General features: G+C 48.3%; 1 protein-coding gene across 9 annotated transcripts in view; it reads right to left on the bottom strand.

Moving 5' to 3' along the window:
• fxyd5 (FXYD domain containing ion transport regulator 5) overlaps window positions 1–26,178 on the bottom strand; it is a 74,169-nt gene that overhangs the window by 14,277 nt on the left and 33,714 nt on the right. For 2 of the 9 annotated variants that reach the window (XM_069939997.1, XM_069939996.1), the window contains exon 1: window positions 8,473–9,171. In XM_069939997.1, coding sequence (XP_069796098.1) covers window positions 8,473–9,027 — 555 coding nt within the window. In that variant the 5' untranslated portion in view covers window positions 9,028–9,171. Of the gene's footprint in view, window positions 1–8,472; window positions 9,173–10,804; window positions 10,851–13,046; window positions 13,101–13,458; window positions 13,551–21,815; window positions 21,831–26,178 lie in introns of those variants that run through there. The other 7 variants (XM_069939998.1, XM_069939999.1, XM_069940000.1 and 4 more) reach the window with 6 other exon arrangements.

Consider the following 26,178-nt stretch of genomic DNA (forward strand, 5'->3'; position numbering starts at 1 on the left):
TCAGGTACAGATATACCAGTGCAAGGAGAATGCATGGTCAAAGTGAAACACAAGGACAAAGAGCACATGCTAGCATTCATCGTGGTACCAAAGGATGTATAGGTCATACTAGCTTTAACAGCCTGTAGAAACTGAACCTGGTAAAAAGAGTCCTTGTTGTGGAAAGTGAAGAAGAGACAGTCCATGATGAACTCATGAAAGAATACAATGACCTATTTCAGGGTCTAGGCTGCCTTCCAGGGGAACACATGATCAGAGTGGATAAACGTGTGCCACTGATAATACATCCATGCTGAAAAGTTCCATTTGCACTTCAAAAGCAACTAAAGGCTGAGTTGGGTGGGATGGAAAGCCTGAACATGATTCAAAAGATAGACGAGCCAATGGAGTGGGTGAGTTCATTCGTTGTGGACAAAAAGAATGGAAAGCTTAGAATTTGCCTGGATCCAATTGATCTAAACAGAGCCATAAAGAGAGAACTCTTTAAGCTTCCGACACATGAAGAAATCATGTCACAGCTTGCAAAGTTTTTCAGCAAGTTAGATGCATCATCAGGATTTTGGGAGTTGAAATTGGATGAAGCAAGTTCAAGACTGTGCATGTTCAATAGTCCATTTAGCAGATACAGATTCCTCAGGTGACCATTCGGAATTGTCTCAGCTCCTGAAGTGTATCATATAACTATCCATAGGGTCTATGAGCACCTGGACGGAGTTGATACCTCAATGGATGACATCATAGTCTGGGGAACTACGAGAATGGAGCATGATGAGAGACAAGGAAAGTGCTGGAAGCAACAAGGAAAGCAAACCTGAGGCTGAATAGAGAGAAATGCCAGCTTGGGGTGACAGAACTAACATTTGTAGGAGATATTATTGGCAGTGAGAGCATCAGACCAGATCCCAGAAAGGTGTCCGCCATTGGGAACATGCCAAGGCCACAATGCAAAAAGGATGTAGAGAGGTTAAATGAAATGGTCAACTATATGGGTAAATTCATATCTAACCTCTCAGAAAAGATGGCTCCATTGAGAAGACTAACAGAAAAGAACATTGAATGGGAGTGGAAACATGAGCATGAAAAGTCATGGAGTGAACTAAAGAAACTGCTCACAGACGAACCAGTTCTGAGGTTTTACGACCCAGCGAGACCCATCAAGATATCATGAGATGCATCACATAGTGGGCTCGGTGCAGTTCTTCTGCAAAAATATGATGACTGGCAACCCACTGCATATGGCCTCACGCTCAATAACAGACACAGAGACGCGATACGTTCAAATTGAAAAGGATCTGCTCAGTATCACATGCGCCTATGAAAGATTTCATCAGTTTGTGTCAGGACAAGCAATCAGTGTCAAGACTGACCAGAAGCCCTTGATTGCATTGTTCCAAAAGCCATTAAATGAATGTCCACTGAATGTAGGCTGCAACACTATACACTGAATGTAGTATACACTCCGGGTAAGCTAATGTACACAGCAGACACATTGTCTAGAGCTGTTGGCACGAGAAAGCCCACAAACACCCAAAGGGATGAAGACGTGAATGTCTTCATGGACATGATGACAAGTTCGTTGCCCATATCAGATCCAAAAATGGAGCTCATAAAGTCAGAGATAAACAAAGATGAAACACTGAGACAGCTGAGAAAAACCATCTTGGATGGATGGCCCAAAGTGAAGCAGGACTGCTCACCTGACGTTTCAGAGAACTGGAACTGCAGGGCGGAACCATCAGTGGTTGAAGACATCACCTACCAAGGAAGTAAAATCCTTAACCCAAGGAGTCTGAGAAAAGAGATGCTGAAAAGGATCCATGGAGGATATCTCGGAATTGAAACGTGTAAGAAAAGAGCACGACAGGTATTAAATAAAATAACAAAAAATAACATACCAAAAAATCCAGAGATCTTTCTTCTAAGTAATATAAGAAGTAAAGAACTTGTCCTTGATTTGGATAGAGCACAAAAAATATTTATTATGATAGCCTTAGCTGTAGCAAAAAAATGTATTATGTCAACCTGGAAATTAGAAGATAGCCTGAGAATACAGCAATGGTACATAGAAATGAATAAATGTATTCCATTGGAAAAAATAACATATAATTTAAGAAATAACATCACAGTATTTGAACAAATTTGGGAACTGTACATGGAACACAACAGAGAGGTCCTATCACAGACCTCCACCGCCTAAAATGACAGAATGAGAAGAAGACGAAATGAACTGACCCAGTGGGTAACAGTAGATGACACAATTTTCTTGTTTATTTTCATTGTGTGATGACATTGTTTAATGGGTTTATTGTATTGTATATGTTGAACATTGAGTGGGTGGGGAGGGGGGTGGGAAGGAGGGAGGGAAGGGAGGGGGGAAAAGGGGAGAAAATGAAACTGTGTATATTCAAGAGGGAAATGTTTGTGTGTATTTTGGTCAGTATGGGTCATAGTGTGAAAAATTTTAAAAAAATTAAAAAAAGAGCACGAGAGGTGATGTATTGGCCAAGAATCAACAAATGAAGTGTCGAACTGTACAATATGCCAGAAATATCAAGCAAGCAATCCTGCAGAACCACTAAAGCCGCACCCAACACCAAACAGACCTTACCAGAAGGTAGGCACTGACCTATTTGAATGTCAAGGGAAGGACCACCTTATAGTCACAGAATATTACTCCCTGTAACTCCCTGTAGACTGAACACTACCACTGTAGATGCTGTAATAGCAGGTATGAAAGCCATATTCTCCAGACATGGCATGGCAAGTGAGATCTTCACAGGCAATGGACCCAGTTTTGCAATTTAAAGTTCTGACCGTTTGCCAAAGAGTGGGACTTTGTACACACCACATCAGTCCTCATTTTCCACAGTCCAATGGTCAAGTGGAAAAATCAGTACAGACAGTGAAAAGACTGATGTATAAGGCAAAAGACAGTGGAACAGACTTCTACTAGAGCATGCTAGTATATGCACAACACCGCTCGAGTGTGGTATGTCACCAGCACAACTCCTTATGGGACATAGGCCAAGATCAAAGCTACCCATTCAGGAGAACCTCCTAAAAACAAAAGAGGGGAAGAAAGTGAGGAAATTCAAAGGACAACAGAAAGAAAAGTAATACTTTGACAGAGGAACAGACACCTACCGGAACTCCACACTGGTGACCAAGTAAGGCTAAAAGACTAAACTAACTTATGGGCTCAGAAGGCAACTGTCCATAGTGAAGTCCAACCAAGATCATACACTATTCAGACAGATGAAGGTGCTTTTCTGCGAAGAAATCGTCGAGACCTTCAAATGGGACCAGGCACAGTAGATGGAAAGACGGATACTGTTGAACAAGCTGAATGCACATCTGAGAAGACATCGTCTATGGCAACAACTCAGATTCAAGGACAATCATTCAGGAGATCATCAAGACACGTGAATCCTCCAAAGAGACTCATGGAGGAAATTCTGTTCTAGAATGAAGTGGTGCTATCTTATTCATTCTTCAAATTTTAATGATGAAAATGGGAACACACAAATCACGTTTTAAAATTTTTGATAATGACGACAATGTAAATTCCTGGTGCAAAAGTTAAAACTATTGAGTTTTACAAAGAAAACATTAGTTAAAGGTAAGCTACTTTTGTTTTAAGAAAGGGAGATGTAATGATAGTGAGCATGTTTGCATGGCCACTAACAAGGCCTTGATTATAGTTCCTGTTTGATTAGATGGCTGCCAGCAGGGGGCTGACACAGAGCAAGACACACAGTCTTTTGGAGCTGTAATGGAGACTTGCAGCCTCGTGGCCTCATGGTGCTGTTTACAGCAACTTTCAAGTAACAAACCGTTTCCTTCATCCATGTGTTGTCTAAGATCTCACACACACAAATAAAAGATGAAACCTTCCTCTCTATCTCTTTGTCCCCGCCTCACTCTCTTTGTGTCCCTCTCTCTCCCTCTCTCTCTCTCTGCCCCCCTCTCTCTATCTCTATCTGTCTCTGTCCCTCTCTCTATCTCTTACTCCCTCCCCATCACTATCTCCCTTTCTCTATCTCCCTCTCTTTCTCTCCCTTCTCCCTTTCCTTCCCTTCTTCCCTATCCTTCCAAATCGGTTCCATATTTGTGGATTCCCATTGGCCTGTGACTCTGGAACATTCCGCAGCACTCTGCTTCGACAAGGGCGATGGATCGCATCGACCAGTGACCCCAGTGTGTCCGTCTGTAACGCAGAGGGAGAGGGAGAGGGGGAGAGATGAAAGAGAGGGGGTGAGAGAGGAGGGGAGACAGAGGGGGAAGAGAAAGGGGGGAGAGAAGGGGAGAGGGGGAAGAAGAGCGGGAGGGGGAGAGTGTGGAGAGAGGGGAGAGAGGCGAGAGAGGGGGAGAGAGGGGAGAGAAGAGGGAGAGAGGGGAGTGTAGAGCTCGTCGAAAGAACCAAAGACTTGTTGATCCAAACCAAGGCTTTTATTAGCAAAAGACCGGAGCTCTTCACAGGTGGCCGACCAGTCCGGAATGATCCGACCTGGCTAGGGACACAACCCTTTAAGGCCCAAACAATAGGTGTGGCTTAGCTCTCAGCCAATCGCTGTAAGCACAGTCTAGATACAGTAACTATATACACTATGTACATTGGTGATAGATCTGTACTATCACATTCACCCCTTCTTGGAGAATTGACCCGGGGAAAAAAAAAAAACAAAAACGAGGGAGAGAATGAAAAGGGGTAGGTCAAGGACTGTAGCGCTCAGGGGGTCTGACCATCCGGCGTGACCGCCGTGGTGCCGGGATTGGGGTCGCTGGAGTGGTGTCACCAGCGGGCTCATCGGGTGCGACTGCTCCGTCGCTCAATTCCCCAGTCGTTTTGTCGGCAGGGTGGCCCGAGTCATTGGGGTGCTGTTGGTCCTTCTGTTGCGGCACGGGGCCTGGAGCATAAGGAGTTGGGGGGTTTGCTGGGTCTACCGCGTCCTGAGCTAGGTCCCGCACCGAAACAGTGTCCTCCCGCCCGTCTGGGAACTCCACGTATGCGTAATGTGGGTTCGCGTGGAGTAGAGTCACTCGGTCGACCAAGGGGTCATTCTTTGAGTGCCGGACGTGGCGTCGCAAAAGGACGGGGCCAGGGACGGTGAGCCATGCCGGTACAGTGGTTCCCGATTCGGATTTCCTCGGGAAAAGGAACATCCTTTCATGGGGGGTGGCATTTGTTGCAGTACATAGGAGGGAGCGGATGGAGTGTAAGGCACTAGTGAGAACCTCCTGCCAGTGAGAGGTGGGGAGACCTTTAGACCGGAGAGCCAGTGTAACCGCTCTCCATATGGTGGCATTCTCCCTCTCGACCTGGCCATTACCGCGTGGGTTATAGCTCGTGGTCCTGCTTGAAGCAATGCCACACTCCAGAAGGTACTGTTGCAGCTCTGAACTCATGAATGAGGACCCCCTATCACTGTGGATGGAATTGGGGTACCCGAAGATGGTGAAAATACTGTGAAGGGCCTGTATCACTGAGGTGGCAGTGGTGTCTGGGCAGGCCACAGCGAATGGGAAGCGGGAGTATTCGTCGATGGCCGTAAGGATGTAGGTATTACGGTTGGTCGACGGTAGGGGTCCCTTAAAGTCTACGCTAAGACGCTCGAAGGGGCGGGTGGCTTTGATGACGTGGGAGTTATCCGGACGGAAGAAGTGGGGCTTGCATTCGGCGCACACCGAACAGGCTCGGGTCATGGAGCGGATCTCCTCAATTGTGTAGGGTAAGTTGCGCGCCTTGACAAAGTAAGCAAACCTAGTGACCCCTGGATGACAGAGCGCCTCATGGAGTTTCCGTAGTCTGTCCATCTGTATGCTGGCGCACGTCCCCCTGGAGAGCGCGTCAGGCGGGTCGTTGAGCTTACCAGGCCGGTACAGGATGTCATAGTTAAAGGTGGAGAGTTCGATTCTCCATCTGGCGATTTTGTCGTTTTTTATCTTACCACGCTGGGTGTTGCTGAACATGAAGGAGACCGCGCGTTGATCAGTCAACAGTGTAAAGCGCCTCCCAGCGAGGTAATGTCTCCAACGACGTACCGCTTCAACTATGGCCTGGGCCTCCTTCTCGATCGAGGAGTGTCTACTCTCCGGACCCTGGAGGGTTCTGGAGAAGAAGGCTACAGGCCGACCGGCCTGGTTCAAGGTGGCTGCCAGGGCGAAGTCGGATGCATCGCTCTCGACTTGAAACGGGACAGACTCATCGATCGCGTGCAGCGTCGCAGCAGCGATGTCAGATTTGATTCGATCGAAAGCCGCTGTGGCTTCGGTCGAGAGGGGAAAAGAGGTGGTCTTGATAAGAGGACGTGCCTTGTCGGCGTAGTTTGGAACCCATTGTGCGTAATAAGAGAAAAGGCCCAGGCAGCGTTTGAGAGCTTTCTGGGTATGTGGGGGGGGTAAGTCCATTAAGGGACGCATGCGGTCAGGATCTGGCATGACTATCCCGTTTTCCACCACACAACCTAGAATAGCGAGTCGTGTGGTCCGGAAAACACACTTGTCCAAATTGTAAGTCAGGTTTAGCTGACGGGCAGTTTGAAGAAATTTGTCTAGGTTGGCGTCATGGTCCTGCATGTCGTGGCCGCAGATGGTGATATTGTCCAGATACGGGAAGGTAGCGGTTAGCCCGTTCTGGTCCACCATCCTGTCCATTTCCCGCTGGAAGACCGCGACACCATTTGTGACCCCGAATGGTACCCTGAGAAATTGATATAGCCGCCCATTCGCTTCAAAGGCCGTGAATGGTCGGTCCTCGCAGCGAATTGGGAGCTGGTGGTAGGCCGAACGTAGGTCAATAGTGGAGAAAATGCGGTACTGGGCGATCTGGTTCACCACATCCGTGATGCGTGGCAGGGGGTACGCATCCAGGAGTGTGAAGCGGTTAATGGTCTGGCTGTAGTCGACCACCATCCGTAGTTTTTCCCCATTCTTGACAACCACCACCTGGGCTCTCCAGGGGCTTGAACTGGGTTCGATGATGCCCTCATCCAGCAATCTACGCACCTCACTCCTAATGAATTGCCTGTTTTCGTAACTATATTGCCGACTTTTGGTGGCCACAGGCTTCCAGCCAGGGGTGAGGTTTGCGAAGAGTGCTGGCGGGGCAATCCGGAGTGTGGAAAGGCCGCAGGATTGGCCCCGGGGCACGGGGGCGGGTTGCTCGGGTGCTTCGGGAGTGGGGCGATGGCGATGGCAGACCGAGAGGGGGGCGTGGGGTCCCCCAAAGTGTAGGGACACCGTTTGGAACTGACACTGGAAGTCTAATCCCAGCAACACTGGGGCGCACAATTGGGGAAGGACGAATAATTTAAAGTGGGTGACCGTCACGCCCTGTACTTCCAGCGTGGCGATGCAATACCCCTTTATCCCAGTCGAGTGCGACCTCGTCGCTAATGAGATCCTCTGGGTAGTGGGGATAATGTCAAGTCCCCAATGGAGGGCCAGATCTGGCTGGATAAAACTGTCAGTTGACCCAGAGTCAAATAAGCAATTGGTGTAGTGTCCATGCACTTTAATCAGTTCCATTGCTCTGGTGAGGGGATGAGAGCATTGCTGGTTTAATGTTATTGAAGCAGTTGACAGGCGAGTTTTGCGCGATGACGTCACGCAACGGGATGACGTCACGCAACGGGATGACGTAGTCAACGCTCGAGGAGCAGGTTGGAGAACCTCCCGGAAGTGCTGTTGTGGCGGGTGAATGGTAAGTAGTGGGGTTTGTAGTTGCTCGTGATCGGTGGTCGGGCCCTGGCGGTCGTCAGCGATGGCCGCGGGGGTGGCTGCGGCGGCGGTAGCGTCGGCCCCGGGGGTGTCTGTGGCGGCAGCAGCAGCGGCGGTAGCGTCGGCCCCGGGGGTGTCCGTGGCGGCGGCAGCAGCGGCGGTAGCGTCGGCCCCGGGGGTGTCTGTGGCGGCAGCAGCAGCGGCGGTAGCGTCGGCCCCGGGGGTGTCCGTGGCGGCGGCAGCAGCGGCTGTAGCGTCGGCCCCGGAGGTGTCCGTGGCGGCGGCAGCAGCGGCGGTAGCGTCGGCCCCGGGGGTGTCTGTGGCGGCGGCGGCAGCAGCGGTGGTAGCGTCGGCCCCGGGGGCGGCAGCAGCGGCGGGCGAGAGGCAGGCCATCACCATGGTTGCGACGGTGGGTTGCCCCTTCCGGGTTCGGCGTCTCCGTGACGTCAGGCGTTGCCGTGCAGGGGAGCCCTCGCTCTCATTGGACGAGAGCTCTGGGGAAGAAGAGTTTGAATGGGATAGTGGCGGTTGAGCTTCACACGAGGCACTGTGTTTGCTGGCGGCCATTTTAGACCTACAGACTGCAGCAAAGTGGCCGTTTTTAAGGCACTTCTGGCACCTGGCTTTTCTTGCTGGGCACTGGGACCTGCTGTGCTTGTCCCTCCCGCAGAAATAACATTTCGGGTTCGCACGGGGCAGGGTAGCAGCAGCCGACAGGCCGTCAGGGGTAGGGTAGAAGGGCACTTTACTCACATCAGAACGAGGGGTCCAGTCCCTAGAGAGCTCGGTGGACTTTAAGGCTGCATCCTCCATTGTGATTGCAATCCGGGCCACGTCCTCTAGTTTTTCTACCCCTTGTTCGAGCAAACGCAGCCTCACTTCGTTCGATCGGAGCCCAGCCACATAGGCATCCCGGACGAGGTCGCTAGTGATCTCGGCAGCAGTTTTGTCCACACAGTTACAGTCCTTGCCCAATGCCTTTAATACTTGTAAATATGCCCTGCTGGACTCGCCGGGCTGTTGTTTCCTCGACGCAAGCATGAGCCGGGCATGAACTCTGTTCACCGGTTGATCATACAGTCCTTTCAGTACCTTTATGGCTGCGGTGTAAGTGGTCTCATCCTGGATGTTCTCGTAGACTCTCAAGGACACCATAGACAGCAATGCTGTTAGACGCTGGTTATCCTCCTCTACCTGAATGAATCTCAGGAAGTTTTCAAAGTTCAGCAGCCAGAACTTAAAGGCTTTGAAGGCTGTAGCTGACTGTGGGTCGATATCAAGTTTTTCTGGCCGAGTTAAACGCTCCATCCCTTTCAAAAAAATTCCTTTTGCTAATAAAATTGTAGAGTTCGTCGAAAGAACCAAAGACTTGTTGATCCAAACCAAGGCTTTTATTAGCAAAAGACCGGAGCTCTTCACAGGTGGCCGACCAGTCCGGAATGATCCGACCTGGCTAGGGACACAACCCTTTAAGGCCCAAACAATAGGTGTGGCTTAGCTCTCAGCCAATCGCTGTAAGCACAGTCTAGATACAGTAACTATATACACTATGTACATTGGTGATAGATCTGTACTATCACAGGGAGAGAGGGGAGAGAGATGGGGAGGAGGGGGAGAGAGGGGAAGAGAGGGGGAGAGAGAGAGAGAGAGAGAGAGAGAGTGAGGGGAGAGATAAAGAAAGGGGGGGATGATCTCTCCGGCACGATCTGAGGCACATCTCCCAGTGCTGGGCAAGAGACAGAATGCGGGAATCCCGACGACTCACCTCTAGCTCCGGGATGCCCAATCAGCGAGGAGGGGCGAGTCAGTTCTCGCTGCTTCCCAGCGGGATTTAGGTAAATGCCGGTCAGAGGCAGGATGTGTGAGGGTTAATGGGCACTCCCGTTCACTCCCTTTCTCACTCTCCAAAACCACTTCTCCTTCCTGACATCTTCCGGTTGCTCGAGTTGACTCACAGACGCAGGCGCAGAACATTCTGGCTCAGTTCAGGCCCTTCAGCCCATGTTCTTGTGCTGACCCATTTAAACACTCCACAATCTCACCCCTCCCTCCCCCACAGCCAAAACCCTCCATTTCCCTTCCATCCATGAGCCTGTCCGAGTCTTTTAAATACTCCTTATGTTCCAGCCTCCACCCCCACCCCAAGTAACACATTCCAGACTCATACCAGTCTCTATGTCTCCCCTAAACTTCCCTCCCCATCACCTTGTACAGATATCCTCTGGTGTTTGCTGATCACGCCCTGGGTACAGGCGCTGACCCTGTCCATGACTCTCAGAATCTTGTCAATCTCTATCAATTCTCCTCACATCCGTCTTCGTTCCAGAGAGAAAAGTCCCAGCTCTGCGAACCTTGCCTCACGAGACACATTCCCCAATCCAGGCAACATCCTGGTGAATATCCTCTGCCCCCTCTCCACAGCCTCCACATCCTTCCTGGCTGTTTACACTCTGCCTGAACCCTGGAGTGTGTGATGGGACGGTGCAGAGGGAGTTTCACTCTGTGTCTGACGCCAGGAGTGTGTAATGGGACGGTGCGGAGGGAACTTCACTCTGTGTCTGACACCGGGCGTGTATGATGGGATGGTGCGGAGGGAGCTTCACTCTGGGTCTGACCCCGGGAGTGTGTGATGGGATGTGCAGAGGGGGCTTCAATCTGTGTCTGATCCCGGGAGTGTGTGAAGGGACAGTGCGGAGGGAGCTTCATGTTGTGTACGACCACAGGATTGTGTGATGGGACGGTACGAAAGGAGCTTCACTTCGGGTCTGACCCCAGAAGTGTGTGATGGGACGGTGAGGAGGGAGATTCACTCTGTGTCAGACCGCGGGAGTGTGTGATGGGACGGTGCAGAGGGAGCTTCACTCTGGGTCTGACCCTGGGAGTGTGTGATGGCAAGTGATTTATCTGGAGATAATCCGAAGCCAGTGATTAAACCATCTCTTGGAGCTGATTTAATTTATTAAATCGAATGGCAGTCTTTTTCAGTGAAGCGGGGGTGGGTGAGGGGGTGGGTGGGGAGATGGAGGATCATTCAGGAACTGTCCACTCTGTCTGAGACACTTCCCTCCCTCCCTCGTTGCTGAACCTTTTCTGTGTCCGTGGCTGTCTGCTCTGAGATGAGATTCTCCACGCTGTAGGAACAGAGACAGAACAAGGAGGTGAATTAAACCCACAGCCAACACACGGACCCTCACTGGGGGACGGGTCCCACATACTAACCCTCACTAGGGGACGGGTCCCACACACCAACCCTCACTGGGGGACTGGTCCCACACACAGTGACCCTCATTGGGTGATTGGTCCCACACACACGGACCTTCACTGGGGGACGGGTCCCACACACGGACCATCACTGAGGGATGGGACCCACACACCGACCACTGGGGGATGGGTCCCACACACTGACCCTCACTGGGGGGGGGGTCGGGTCCCACACACACTGACCCTAACTGGGGGACGGGTCCCACACACCGACCCTCACTGGGGGATGGGTCCCACACATGGACTCTTACTGGGTGATGGGTCTCATACACACACGGACCCTCTCTGGGAAACGGGTCCCACACACAAGGATCCTCACTGGTGGATGGGTCCCACACAAATGGACTCTCACTGGGGGATGGGTTTCACACACCGATCCTCATTGGGGAACAGGTCCCACACACCGATCCTCATGGGGGATGAGTCACACACACCGACCCTCACTGGGAGAATGGGTACAAAACACACTGACACTCATTGGGGGATGGGTCCCACACATGGACCCTCACTGGGGGATGGGTCCCATACACTAACCCTCACTGGGTGGGTCAGGACTCATAGACACTGACCCTCACTGGGGGACGGGTCACACACACACACGGATCCCCATTGGGGGATGGGTCCCACACACATGGACCCTCTCTGGGGGACAGGTCCCACACACCGACCCTCACTGGGGGGATGGGTAGCACACACATGGACCCTCACTGGGGGGAAGGGTCCCACACACTGATCCTCACTAGGGGAAGGTCCAACACATGAACCCTCACTGGGGAGACAAGTCCCACACACAGAGACCTTCACTGGGGATGTGTCCCACACACAGACCCTCACTGGGATAATGGTCCCACACACCAACCCTCACCGGGGGACGGGTCCCACACATGAACCCTCTCTGGGGAGACGTCCCACACACAGAGACCTTCACTGGGGGACGTGTCCCACACACAGACCCTCACTGGGATACTGGTCCCACACACCAACCCTCACTAGGGGACGGGTCCCACACACCAACCCTCACTGGGGGACTGGTCCCACACACCAACCCTCATTGGGGGATGGGTCCCATATACACAGACCCTCACTGGAGGACGTCCCACACATGGACCCTCACTGGGGGATGGGTCCCACACACACGAACCCTCACTGGTGGATGTGATCCACACACACGGACCCTCACTGGCCGACGGGTCCCACACACTGACCCTCACTGGTGGACATGTCCTACACACAGACCTTCACCGGGAGACTGGTCCCACACACCAACCCTCGCTGGGGGACGAGTCCCACACACCAACCCTCACTGGGGGCGGGTCCCTCACACACACACACGGATCCCCATTGGGGGATGGGTCCCACACACATGGACCCTCTCTGGGGGACAGGTCCCACACACCGACCCTCACTGGGGGGATGGGTAGCACACACATGGACCCTCACTGGGGGGAAGGGTCCCACACACTGACCCTCACTGGTGGACATGTCCTACACACAGACCCTCACTGGGACAGGTCCTCACACACCGACCCTCACTGGGGGATGGGTCCCACACACAAGCCCTCACTGGGGGCGGGTCCCTCACACACACACACGGACCCTCATTGGGGGACGGGTCCCACACACATGGACCGTCACTGAGGAACATGTCCCAAATACCGATCCTCACTGGGAGGACAGTCCCACACACACCGACCCTCACTGGGGGACGGGTCCCACACACGGACCCTCACTTGTGGACAGGTCCTACACACACTGACCCTCACTAGGGGACGGATCCCACATACTGACCCTCACTGGGGGACTGGTCCCACACAAACCAACCCTCACTGGGGGGATTTGTCTCACACACTGACCCACACTGGGTTGGGGAAGGGTCCACACACATTGACCCTCACTGGGGGATGGTTCCCACACACACTGACCCTCACTCCAGGGGTGGGTCCCACACAAACTGACCATCACTGGGGGATGGGTACTCCCACTGAACCTCACTGAGGGACGGGTCCCTCAGACACAAGGATGGTCATACATCAAGGCGGTCAGGGTCTCGGAGAAATCTCCATTACCTGTGGATGGGATTTCCCTCAGATCCGTCCACACTAATCACTTTCTCATTGAACCTTTTTGAGAAAACAAACCTTTCAACTGACCTTCCAAGATAAATTTCTGCTCCCTCCGTGACTCTCTCGTCCACTTCTCCCTCCCCACCCATCGCCACCTTTACACCTTCCCCCACAGCCACAGGAGATGCTCCACTTTCCCCCCAACCCCTATACAGTTTGGCCCAGTGAAGAAACATTTTGCCGGTGAATCTGCTGGGGGTTTGTCCACTGCAGACTCTGCTCCCACTGGGGTCTCCTCTATGTCGGGGATACAGGACATGGACTGGGAGGTCACTTCGCTGACCCCCTCAGCTCTGTCTGCCGCATAAGCATGGATCTCCCAGTGGCCACCCATTTCAATTCTCCAACTCATTACCTGGCCGACACGTCCGTCCACGGTCCCTTGCACCGCCAGATGGAAACCACCCACAATCTGGAGGAACAACACCTCATCTTCTGACTTGGCCCCTCCAATGTGATGACAGTAACATAGATATCCAGTTCTCATTAACATCCCACCCCCTGGGTCTCTCTCTTTTATCAAGCCCATATCTTCCCCCTCTTCTTCTCACCAACAACTTCCTCCCTCCTCACTGGGTCAATCCACACCGGGATCACTGTGCACAGTTCCCCATCTTCGTATCCCACACCGGGAGCATCGTGCACAGTTCCCAGACTCCACATCCCATAACAGGATCACTGTGCACAGATCCCCATCTCCGTATCCCACACCGAGAGCAATGAGCTCAGTTCATGGTCTCCGTATTCGACACTGGGAGTATTGTGCACAGTTCCTGGTCTCTGTATCCCACAATGGCAGCACCATGCACAGATCCCCTTCTCCGTATCCCACACCGAGATCAACGTGCACAGTTCCTGGTCTCCGTATCCAACACTGGGATCACCGTGCACAATTCCCGGTCTCCATATCCCAAACTGGGAGCACCGTGCACAGTTCCCAGACTCCCTATCGCACACCGTGAGCACCGTACTCAGTTCCCAGTCTCCGTATCCCACACTGGGAGCACCGTGCACAGTTCCCAGACTCCCTATCGCACACCGTGAGCACTGTGCTCAGTTCCCGGTCTCCGTATCCCACACTGGGAGCACCGTGCACAGTTTCCAGTCTCCGTATCCTAAAGCGGGAGCACCGTGCCAGTTCCCAGACTCCACATCCCATAACAGGATCGCCGTACACAGTTACCAATCTCCATATCACACGCCGGGAGCTCTGTGCACTGTTCCAAGTTTCCATATACCACACAGCGAGCACCATGCACATTTCCAGGTCTTCCTACCCCACACCGGTCATACCGTGCACAGTTCCTGGTCTCTGTATCCCACACCGAGAGCAGCATGCTTAGTTCACGGTCTCTGCATTCGACACCGTGAGCACCGTGCTCAGTTCTCGGTCTCCGTATTCCACACCGGGACCACTGTGGACAGTTCCCGGTCTCTGTATCGCACACCGTGAGCAATGAGCTCAGTTCATGGTCTCCATATTCAACACCGGGAGTATTGTGCACAGTTCCCAGTCTCTGTATCCCACAATGGAAGCACCATGCACAGATCCCCGTCTCCGTATCGCACACTGGGTACACCGTGCACAGTTTCCGGTCTCCGTATCTAACACTGGGTTCACTGTGCACAGTTCCCGTTCTCTGTATCCCACTCTGGGATTACCGTGCTATGTTCCAGGTATTCTTAACCCAAACTGGGAGCACCGTGCTAACTTCCCAGTCTCCATATCCCACACCAGGATCACCATGCACTGTTCCTAGTCTCCGTATCCCACACCGTGAGCACCGTGCACAGTTCCTAGTCTCCATATCGCAAACCAGGATCACCGTGCACAGTTCCTGTTCTCCGTATCTCACTCCGGGATTAACATGCTAAGATCCAGGTCTCCATATCGCACATGATGAACAATGTGCTCAGTTCCCGGTCTCCGTATTCCACACCGGGAGTATCGTGCACATTTCCCGGTCTCTGTATCACACCTCGAGATCAACGTGCACAGTTCCTGGTCTCCATATCATAAACTGTGAGCACCGTGCACAGTTTCAAGACTTACTATCGCACACCAGGAGCACCGTGCTCAGTTCCCAGTGTCCGTATCCCACATTGGGATCACCGTGCTCAGTTCCCAGTCTCTGTATCCCACATTGGGATCACCGTGCTCATTTCCCAGTCTCCGTATCCCACATTGGGATCACCATGCTCAGTTCCCAGTCTCCGTATCCCACATTGGGATCACTGTGCACAAATCCCATCTACGTATCCCACATTGGGATCACCGTGCTCAGTTCCCAGTCTCCGTATCCCACATTGGGATCACTGTGCACAAATCCCATCTACGTATCCCACACCAGATGCACCATGCATGCATAGGAGTCACGTGATGGAGTAGTGGCCGGTCAGGGAATTCCAGCCCTCTCCCGAAAAGATTAAAAAAACACATAAAGCACAAAGGTACAAGATTAAAATTTATAATAAAGTAAAAATAAAGTTGAGAAGAAAATGGCAGCAAAGAGAGAAAAGTCGAAAACAACGGGAAGAAAAGAGGAAGAAAGAATGTCGGAAGAAGAAGGTGAAGGCCTTACCTATCCGAAGAGGCCCGCCGCGGAGAGAGAAGCCCGCTCCCACAGGTCAGTGGAGGTCCCGGGCTCGGGACTACAAAAATGGCTCGCAGAGCCGAGTAAAAGTGCGCAACCACACATGCGCATGAAAAAAAACACACTGACGGGAGGGGGGAACAGCTGCGGAGTCGATCTCCACAGCTGAGAGAGAAATCTGCAGCACAGCAGCAGGTGCAGAACACAGACAATAACGACAACAAGAAAGAAGAGGGTAAAAAGAAAACAAGGAAACAACAGATGGTCAACCCAGAGGAAGAACAGAAAGAAGTGGAAGAAGAAGAGAAAGGCAAGACAATGGATGTAGCTTTTTTTAAAGAATATATGGAATCAGTGAAAGAATGGCAATTACAAGAATTTAATGAGATAAAAAGAAGAATTAAGAGTGCAGAAGAAAAAATGAATAAAATAGAAATGGCCATGTCAGAGTTAGGAAAAAGAGTGGATAATGTGGAAGAACGAGAAATAATTGTAGAAATGGAAGTAGAGGACTTAAAAGAGAAATTAGAAGAATCTAATAAAAAAGTTAAAGAGGCACATGAGCTGTTAGCTCAGAAGATAGATATAATGGAAAACTATAATAGAAGAAATAATATAAAGATAGTGGGCCTTAAGGAAGATGAAGAAGGCAAGAATATGAGATAATTTATAAAAGATTGGATCCCCAGGGTCCTAGGAAGACCAGAATTACAGGAAGAAATGGAAATAGAGAGAGCACATAGAACTTTAGCCCCGAAACCACAACTGCAGCAAAAACCAAGATCCATTTTAGTAAAATTCTTAAGATATACAACAAGAGAAAATATATTGGAGAAAGCAATGAAGAAAGTAAGAGAGGACAAAAAGCCACTGGAATATAAAGGTCAAAAAATTTTTTTCTATCCAGACATAAGTTTTGAACTCCTGAAGAAGAGGAAGGAGTTCAATACAGCAAAAACGATTTTATGGAAAAAAGGATATAAATTTATGTTAAAGTACCCAGCGGTACTTAAAATAGTTATTCCAGGGCAACAAAACAGACTATTCTCGGATCCAGAGGAAGCACGAAAATTTGCAGAACAACTACAAAACAAGCAGAGAGATGAAGACATGTAATGAGAGTAAAAATGACCACGAACTATATGTATGTGTGTAAATGGGTATATGTGTGTATATATATATATGTATATAGTGTGTATACATGAATGTATCCATATTTAGAGGAAAATATATAGAGTATAGACAAGAATTAATAAGGGAGGGAAATGGAATAGAGGGAATAAGGAGGGAATTAAAAGAGTGACCTTTGTTACATATGAAAATTGAAATCTTTTCTGGGGGTGCTGGGTGGGGAGGAGTTACGGTCACTACAAAATCAGTTGACGTTTGCGAGTGAATTCGCAAATCCAAATGGAGAGGGGAGATCTGGTTCTCAGACAAGGGATAAAGGGCAACTCAGGAGGGGGAGGGGAGAATGGGGTTGAAGAAGTTTTAAATAGGAGAATAGGGAAAATGTTTGATGTTTTAGAAATGTTGTCTTATAAAGTGTTCAAAACAAGAAAGCAGAAATGGATAAGAAGGAAAGGTGATGATGGAGAAACGGAAAGGGAAGATTCAAAGAAAGTATGAAATGGCTACGCTGAACTATATGACTTTAAATATTAACGGAATACATAACCAAATTAAAAGGAAGAAACTGCTAAATTTACTGAAAAAAGAAAAAATTGATATAGCATTTGTGCAAGAAACACATTTAACTGAATTGGAGCACAAGAAATTAAAGAGAGATTGGGTAGGACACGTAACAGCAGCGTCGTATAATTCAAAAGCAAGAGGAGTAGCTATATTAATTAGTAAAAATGTGCCATTTAAAATAGAAGAGGAAATAATAGATCCAGCAGGGGGATATGTAATGATAAAATGTCAGATATATTCGGAGTTTTGGAATCTACTCAATGTATATTCACCTAACGAAGAAGATCAAAAGTTTATGCAAGATATTTTTTTAAGATAGCAGATACGCAAGGGAACATATTAATAGGAGGGGATTTCAACCTGAATTTGGATTCAAATATGGACAAAACTGGGAAACATTAACAGAAAGAACAAAGTAACCAAATTTATAATTAAATCGATGCAAGAAATGCAACTTTTGGATATATGGAGGAAACAACACCCAAATGAAAAGGAATATTCATATTACTCGGGTAGACATAAAACATACTCAAGAATAGACCTATTTTTGTTATCAGCTCGTATGCAAGATAGAGTAAGAAAAACAGAATATAAAGCTAGAATATTATCGGACCATTCACCCTTAATATTGACAATAAAGTTAGAGGACATCCCTCCAAGAATGTATAGATGGAGATTAAACTCCATGCTACTCAAAAGGCAGGATTTTAGAGAATGCATTGAAAGACAAATTAAAATGTATTTTGCAATAAATACGGAATCAGTGAAAAATAAGTTTATACTATGGGATGCAATGAAAGCGTTCATCAGAGGGCAAATAATAAGTTATGTAACCAAGATGAAGAAGGACTACAATCAGGAAACAGAGCAGTTGGAAAGGGAAATAGCAAATATAGAAAAAGAATTAGCAATGAAGGAAGATACAACTAAAAGAAGAGAATTGGCAGATAAAAAAATAAAATATGAAACACTACAAACATACAAGGTGGAGAAGAATATAATGAAGACAAAACAGAAATATTATGAACTAGGGGAAAAAACGCACAAAATTCTAGCATGGCAGCTTAAGACAGAACAAGCTAAGAAAATGGTATTGGCATCAAGGAAAAAAGACAAACAAATCACATATAATCCAAAGGAGATCAAGGAAAACTTTAGAGAATTCTATGAACAATTATACCAAACTGAAAACGAAGGGAAAGAAGGCAAAATAGATTAATTTTTGACTAAAATTGAACTACCAAAATTACAAATAGAGGAACAAAATAAATTCACAGAACCATTTGGAATAGTAGAAATACAAGAGATAATTAAAAAATTACCAAACAATAAAACACCAGGAGAGGATGGATTCCCAATAGAATTCTATAAAACATTTAAAGATTTATTAATTCCTCCCCTCCTGGAAGTAATCAACCAGACTGATGAAACACAAAGCTTACCAGATTCATGTAAAACAGCAATAATTACAGTAATACTAAAGCAAGGAAAAGATCCACTCGCACCAGCGTCATATAGACCAATATCATTACTTAACACAGATTATAAGATAATAGCTAAACTATTAGCAAACAGATTAGCAGAGTATGTACCGAAAATGGTAAATCTAGACCAAACTGGATTTATTAAAAAAAGACGCACAACAGACAATATTTGTAAATTTATTAACTTAATTCATGCAGTAGAAGGGAGTAAAGCACCAACAGTACCAGTTGCTTTAGATGCAGAGAAGGCCTTTGACAGAGTAGAATGGAATTATTTATTCAAAGTATTGCAAAAATTCAGTTTACCAGAGAAGTATATTAATTGGATTAAAGCATTATATAAGGGACCATTGGCAAAAGTGACAGTAAATGGATATATATCAAAGCAATTTAACTTAAGCAGGTCAACACGGCAGTGATGCCCACTATCACCCTTATTGTTTGCGTTAGCTATAGAACCACTAGCAGAATTGATAAGAACAGAAAATAATATAAAAGGGATAAAAATAAAAGACAAGGAATATAAAATCAGTTTATTTGTGGATGATGTTATAGTATACTTAACAGAACCAGAACTATCAATAAAATAATTATATAAGAAATTGAAGGAATATGGAGAAGTGTCGGGTTACAAGATTAACATGAATAAAAGTGAAGCAATGCCAATGAATAATGCGGATTTCTCAAAATTTAAGAAGTAATCACCATTCAGATGGCAAATGCAAGCAATAAGATACCTAGGTATACAAATAAATAAAAATCTCAGCCATCTATATCAACTCAATTATTATCCACTAATGAAAAAATTACAGGACGATTTAGAGCATTGGAAAGATTTACCATTAACACTAATAAGAAGGATAAACTGTATTAAAATGAACATTTTCCCAAGGATATTATACCTATTTCAGGCATTGCCAATACACTTGACAGAGAAATTCTTCAAGAAGTTAAAGAAAATAATAAGGAAATTTTTATGGAAAGGGGGGAAACTGAGGATAGCACTAGATAAATTAACAGAATGGTATAAACAAGGAGGCTTACAACTGCCAAACTTCAAAAATTATTATAGAGCCGCAAAATTAAGATACCTATCAGATTTTTATCAAACAAGGGAAAAGCCAGATTGGACTTGATTAGAATTAGATAAAATAGGGGAAAAGATACCTGAACACATATATAAATGGGATGAAAAATTGGTACAACATAGAAGTTCTCCAGTATTACATCATCTACTCAATCTTTGGAAAAAGATTCATGTAGAAAGGAATAAAACAAATTATCAATTACCAAAACTAATATTGACGCAAAATAAGTTACTCCCTTTTACAATAGATAACCTTTCCTTTAGAGAATGGGAGAAAAAAGGGATCAAAAGAATAGAAAATTGTTTTTCAGGAAATAGATTATTATCCTTTGAACAAATACAATATAACTCAAGATACAGTGCTGGCATATTACCAATTGAGATCCTACTTGAAGGACAAATTAGGAAGCAGTCTGAGGTTACCAGAGGGAAGTAACTTTGAATATGTGATTACATATACAATGACAATCAAAAGATTTATAACAAATATGTATATTAAACTGCAAGAAAAGGAGAATGAGGAAACAAATGGTAAAACTAAACAAAAATGGGAACAAGATTTAAATATAAAAATAAAAAAGGAAACATGGGAGAAGTTACATTCTGGAACGATGAGAAATACAATAAATACGAGGTTACGTATGATACAATATAACTGGATACACAGGCTATACATCACAGCTCAAAAGTTAAATAAATGGGACCCAACAGTATCTGACAGATGTTTTCGATGTAAAAAAGAAATGGGAACAACAATTCATGCAATCTGGACATGTGAGAAAGTAGAAAAATTTTGGGAAGATCTAAACCAAATATTAAATAAAATTACAGAAAACAATATACCAAAAAACCCAGAGATCTTCCTCCTAAGTAACATAAAAAACAAAGAATTTGGACTTGATTTGGATGGTGCACAAAAAAAGATTTGTTAAAATAGCTCTAACCGTAGCAAAAAAATGTATTGTGTCAACCTGGAAATTGGAAGATAATTTGAAAATACAACAATGGTATATAGAAATGAATAAATGTATTCCATTAGAAAAAATAAAATATAGTTTAAGAAATAATATTGAAATATTTGAACAAATATGGGAGCCTTACATGAAACACAATAGCGAAAACCTACCGGGGACATTCACTACCTAAATTAATGGAAGGAGAAGGAAATGAAAAGAATTGACTCAGTGGAATTTCTTGTGTATTTTTATTGAATGACAACATTGTTTGACTGGTTTAATGTATACTAGATTTTGTACTTTAAATGGACGGGAGGGGGGAGGTAGGGAGGGTGGGATGGGAGGAGGGGGGGAAGAAAATGGCACTGTATATGTTTGAAAAGGAAAAAGTGTGTATCATGGTTAATGTTGTTTATGGTGTGAAAAATAAAAAATTTTAAAAATAAAAAAAAAGTTAAATAAATGGGATCCAACAGTATCTGACAGATGTTTTCGTTGTAAAAAAAGAAATAGGAACAACAATTCATGCAATTTGGACTTTTGAAAAGGTGAAAGAATTTTGGGAAGATCTAAACCAGATATTAAATAAAATTACAGAAAGCAATATACCAAAAAACCCAGAGATCTTCCTCCGAAGTAACATAAAAAATAAAGAATTTGGACTTGATTTGGAGGGTGTACAAAAAAGATTTGTTAAGATAGCCCTAGCTGTAGCAAAAAAATGTATTATGTAAAACTGGAAATTAGAAGATAATTTGAAAATACAATACAGCAATGGTATATAGAAATGAATAAATATATTCCATTAGAAAAAATAACATATAGTTTAAGAAATAATATAACATTATTTGAACAAATATGGGACCCGTACATGGAATATAATAGAGAAAACCTACCGGGACATCAATCACCTAAAATGACAAAAGGAAAAGAGAATGGAAAGAATTGACTCAGTGGAAGTTTTTGTTCATTAATGTTGAGTGACAACATTGTTTGATGGGTTTGATGTATCTTGGACTCAGAGTTTTGAATGGATGGAGAGGGAGGTGGGGGGGATGGAAGGAGGGAGGGGGGGAGAAAACGACACTGTATATATTTGAAAGGAGAAATGTGTATATCTTGAATAATGTGATCTATAGTGTGAAAAATAAAAAAATTTTTAAAAAAAATCTGTGTCTGATCACGGGAGTGTGTGATGGGACAATACGAAGGGAGCTTCCCTCTGGTTCTGACTCCGGGAGTGTGTAATGGGACGATGCGGAGGGAGCTTCACTTTGTGTCTACCCCAGGAGTGTGTGAAGGAACTGTGCGGAGGGATCTTCACTCTGTGTCTGACCCTGGGAGTGTGTGATGTGACAGTGTGGAGGGAGCTTCATTCTGGATCTGACTCCGAGTGTGTGTGATGGGACGGTGTGGAGGGAGCCTCACTCTTTGGCTGAACCCTTGATGCAGAGGGAACTTCACTCTGTGTCTGATCCTGGGAGTGTGTGATGGGACGATGTGCGGGGAGCTTCCCTCTGGTTCTGACTCCGGTAGTGTGTGATGGGACTGGGCGGAGGGAGCTTCCCTCTGGTTCTGACTCCGGTAGTGTGTGATGGGACTGGGCGGAGGGAGCTTCCCTCTGGGTCTGACCCCAGGAGTGGGTGATGGGATGGTGCAGAGGGAGCTTCACTCTGTGTCTAACCCAGGAGTGTGTAATGGAACGGTGAGGATGGAGCTTCTCTCTGGGTCTGACCCCGGGAGTGTGTGATGGGATAGTGCAAGGGAGCTTCACTCTGGTCTGATCCTGGGAGTGTGTGACGGGACGGTGTTGAGGGGGCTTCACTCTGTGTCTGACACCGGGAGTGTGAGATGGGAGGGTGCAAGGGAGCTTCACTCTGTGCCTGACTACGGGAGTGTGTAATGGGACGGTGTGGAGGGAGTTCATTCTGGGTCTGACCTCAAGAGTGGGTGATGGGACAGTGCGGGGGGAGCTTCATTCTGTGTTGGACCCTGGGAGAGTGAGATGGGATGGTGCAAGGGTGCTTTACTCTGTGACTGATCCAGGGAGTGTGTGAGGGGACGGTGCGGAGGGAGTTTCACTCTGGGTCTGACTCCGGGAGTGTGTGATGGGACGGTGAGGAGGGAGTTCATTCTGGGTCTGACCCCAGGAGTGGGTGATTGGACGTGGCGGAGAAAGCCTCACTCAAAATCTGACCCCGGGACTGTGAGATGGGATGGTGCAAGTGAGCTTCACTCTGTGTCGGTTCCCAGGAGTGAATGATGGGATGATGCAGAGGGAACTTTACTCTGTTTCCGACCATAGGGGTGTGTGATGGGATGGTGCGGAGTGGGCTTATCTCATGTTCTGATCCCGGGAGTGTGTGGTGGGATGGTGTAGAGGGAGCTTCACTCTGTGTCTGACCCCGGGAGTGTGTGATGGGACAATGCGGAGGGAGCTTCCTTCTGGTTCTGACTCCAGGAGTGTGTGATGGGACGGTGTGGAGGGAGCTTCACTCTGTGTCTACCCCAGGAGTGTGTGATGTGATGGTGCGGAGGGAGCTTCACTCTGTGTCTGATCCCGGGAGTGTGTGATGTGAGAATGCGGAGGGAGCTTCCCTCTGGTTCTGACTCTGGTAGTGTGTGATGGGACTGGGCGGAGGGAGCTTCCCTCTGGGTCTGACCCCAGGAGTGTGTGATGGGACAGTGCAATGGAGCTTCACTCTGGTCTGATCCTGGGAGTGTGTGACGGGACGGTGTTGAGGGGGCTTCACTCTGTGCCTGACTACGGGAGTGTGTAATGGGACGGTGTGGAGGGAGTTCATTCTGGGTCTGACCCCAAGAGTGGGTGATGGGACGGTGCGGGGGGAGTTTCATTCTGTGTTGGACCCCGGGAGAGTGAGATGGGATGGTGCAAGGGAGCTTTACTCTGTGACTGATCCAGGGAGTGTGTGAGGGGACGATGCGGAGGGATCTTCACTCTGGGTCTGACTCCGGGAGTGTGTGATGGGATGGTGTGGAGGGAGTACATTCTGGGTCTGACCCCAGGAGTGGGTGATGGGACGTGGCGGAGGGAGCCTCACTCTATATCTGACCCCGGGACTGTGAGATGGGATGGTGGATGGAGCTTCACCCTGTGTCTGATACCGGGAGTGTGTGAAGTGACGGTGCGGAGGGAGCTACACTCTGTGTCTGATCCCGGGAGTGTGTGATGGGACAATGCGCAGGGAGCTTCCCTCAGGTTCTGACTCCGGGAGTTTGTGATGGGACGATGCAGAGGGAGCTTCACTCTGGTTCTGACTCTGGGAGTTTGTGATGGGACGATGCAGAGGGAGCTTCACTCTGTGTCTACCACAGGAGTGTGTGAAGGGATGGTGCGGAGGGATCTTAACTCTGTGTCTGATCCCGGGAGTGAGTGACGGGACGGTGCAGAGGGAGCTTCACTCTGTGCCTGACCACGGTAGTGTGTAATGGGACGGTGCAAAGGGACCTTCACTCTGGGTCTGACCACAGGAGTGTGTGATAGTGCAGTAGGGAGGGAGCATCACTCTGTGTCTGATCCCAGGAGTGAATGATAGGATGGTGCAGAGCGAACTTCACTCTGTTCCGACCATAGGGGTGTGTGATGGGATGGTGCAGAGTGGGCTTATCTCATGTTCTGACTCCAGGAGTGTGTGATGGGATGGTGTGGAGGGAGCTTCATTCTGTGTCTGACCCCGGGAGTATGCGATGGGACAGTGCAGAGGGAGCTTCCCTGTGGTTCTGACCCCGGGAGTATGCGATGGGACAGTGCAGAGGGAGCTTCCCTGTGGTTCTGACTCCGGGAGTGTGTGATGGGATGGTGCGGAGGGATCCCAACTCTGTGTCTGACCCCGGGAGTGTGTGATGGGACAGCGCGGAGGGAGCTTCCCTCTGGTTCTGACTCCGAGAGTGTGTGATGGGATGGTGCAGAGGGAGCTACCCTCTGGGTTTGAACCCAGGAGTGGGTGATGGGACGGTGCGGAGGGAGCTTTATACTATACCTGACCCCGGGAATGTGTGATGGGACGGTGCAGATGGAGCTTCACTCTGGGTCTGACTCTGGGAGTGTGTGATGGGACGGTATGGAGGGAATTCATTCTGGGTCTGACCCCAGGAGAGGGTGATGGGACGGTGTGGAGGGAGCTTCCCTCTGTGTCTACCCCAGGAGTGTGTGATTGTACAGTGCGGACGGATCTTCCCTCTGGTTCTGACTCCGGTAGTGTGTGATGGGACTGGGCAGAGGGAGCTTCCCTCTGGGTCTGACCCCAGGAGTGAGTGATGGTGCGGAGCGAGCTTCACTCTGTGTCTACCCCAGGAGTGTGTGATTGTACAGTGCGGACGGATCTTCCCTCTGGTTCTAACTCCGGTAGTGTGTGATGGGACTGGGCGGAGGGAGCTTCCCTCTGGGTCTGACCCCAGGAGTGGGTGATGGGACGGTGCAGAGGGAGCTTCACTCTGTGTCTGACTCCGGGAGTGTGTGATGGGACAGTGCGGAGGGAGATTCCCTCTGGTTCTGACTCCGGAAGTGTGTGATGGGATGGTGCGGAGGGAGCTACCCTCTGGGTTTGACCCCAGGAGTGGGTGATGGGACAGTGCGGAGGGTGCTTCACTCTGGGTTTTACCCCGAGTGTGGGTGATGGGATGGTGCGGAGGGAGCTTTATACTATACCTGACCCCGGGAATGTGTGATGGGACGGTGCAGAGGGAGCTTCACTCTGTGTCTAACCCGGGAGTGTGTAATGGAACGGTGAGGATGGAGTTTCTCTCTGGGTCTGACCCCGGGAGTGTGTGATGGGATGGTGCAAGGAAGCTTTACTCAGTGACTGATCCAGGGAGTGTGTGAGGGGACGGTGTAGAGGGAGCTTCACTCTGGGTCTGACTCCGGGAGTGTGTGATGGGACGGTATGGAGGGAGTTCATTCTGGGTCTGACCCCAGGAGAGGGTGATGGGACTGTGTGGAGGGAGCTTCCCTCTGGTTCTGACCCCGGGAGTGTGTGATGGGACATGGTGGAGGGAGCCTCACTCTGGGTCTTACCCCAGGAGTGTATGACGGACCAGTGCGGAGGGAGCCTCACTCTATATCTGACACCGGGACTGTGAGATGGGATGGTGCAAGGGAGCTTCACTCTGCTTCTACCCCAGGAGTGTGTGAAGGGACGGTGCAGAGGGAGCTTCAATCTGTGTCTGATCCCGGGAGTGTGTGATGTGACAGTGTGGAGGGAGCTTTATTCTGGATCTGACTCCGAGTGTGTGTGATGG

The sequence above is a fragment of the Narcine bancroftii genome, chromosome 5 (assembly GCF_036971445.1).
Source record: "Narcine bancroftii isolate sNarBan1 chromosome 5, sNarBan1.hap1, whole genome shotgun sequence".
Classification (NCBI taxonomy): Eukaryota; Metazoa; Chordata; class Chondrichthyes; order Torpediniformes; family Narcinidae; genus Narcine; species Narcine bancroftii.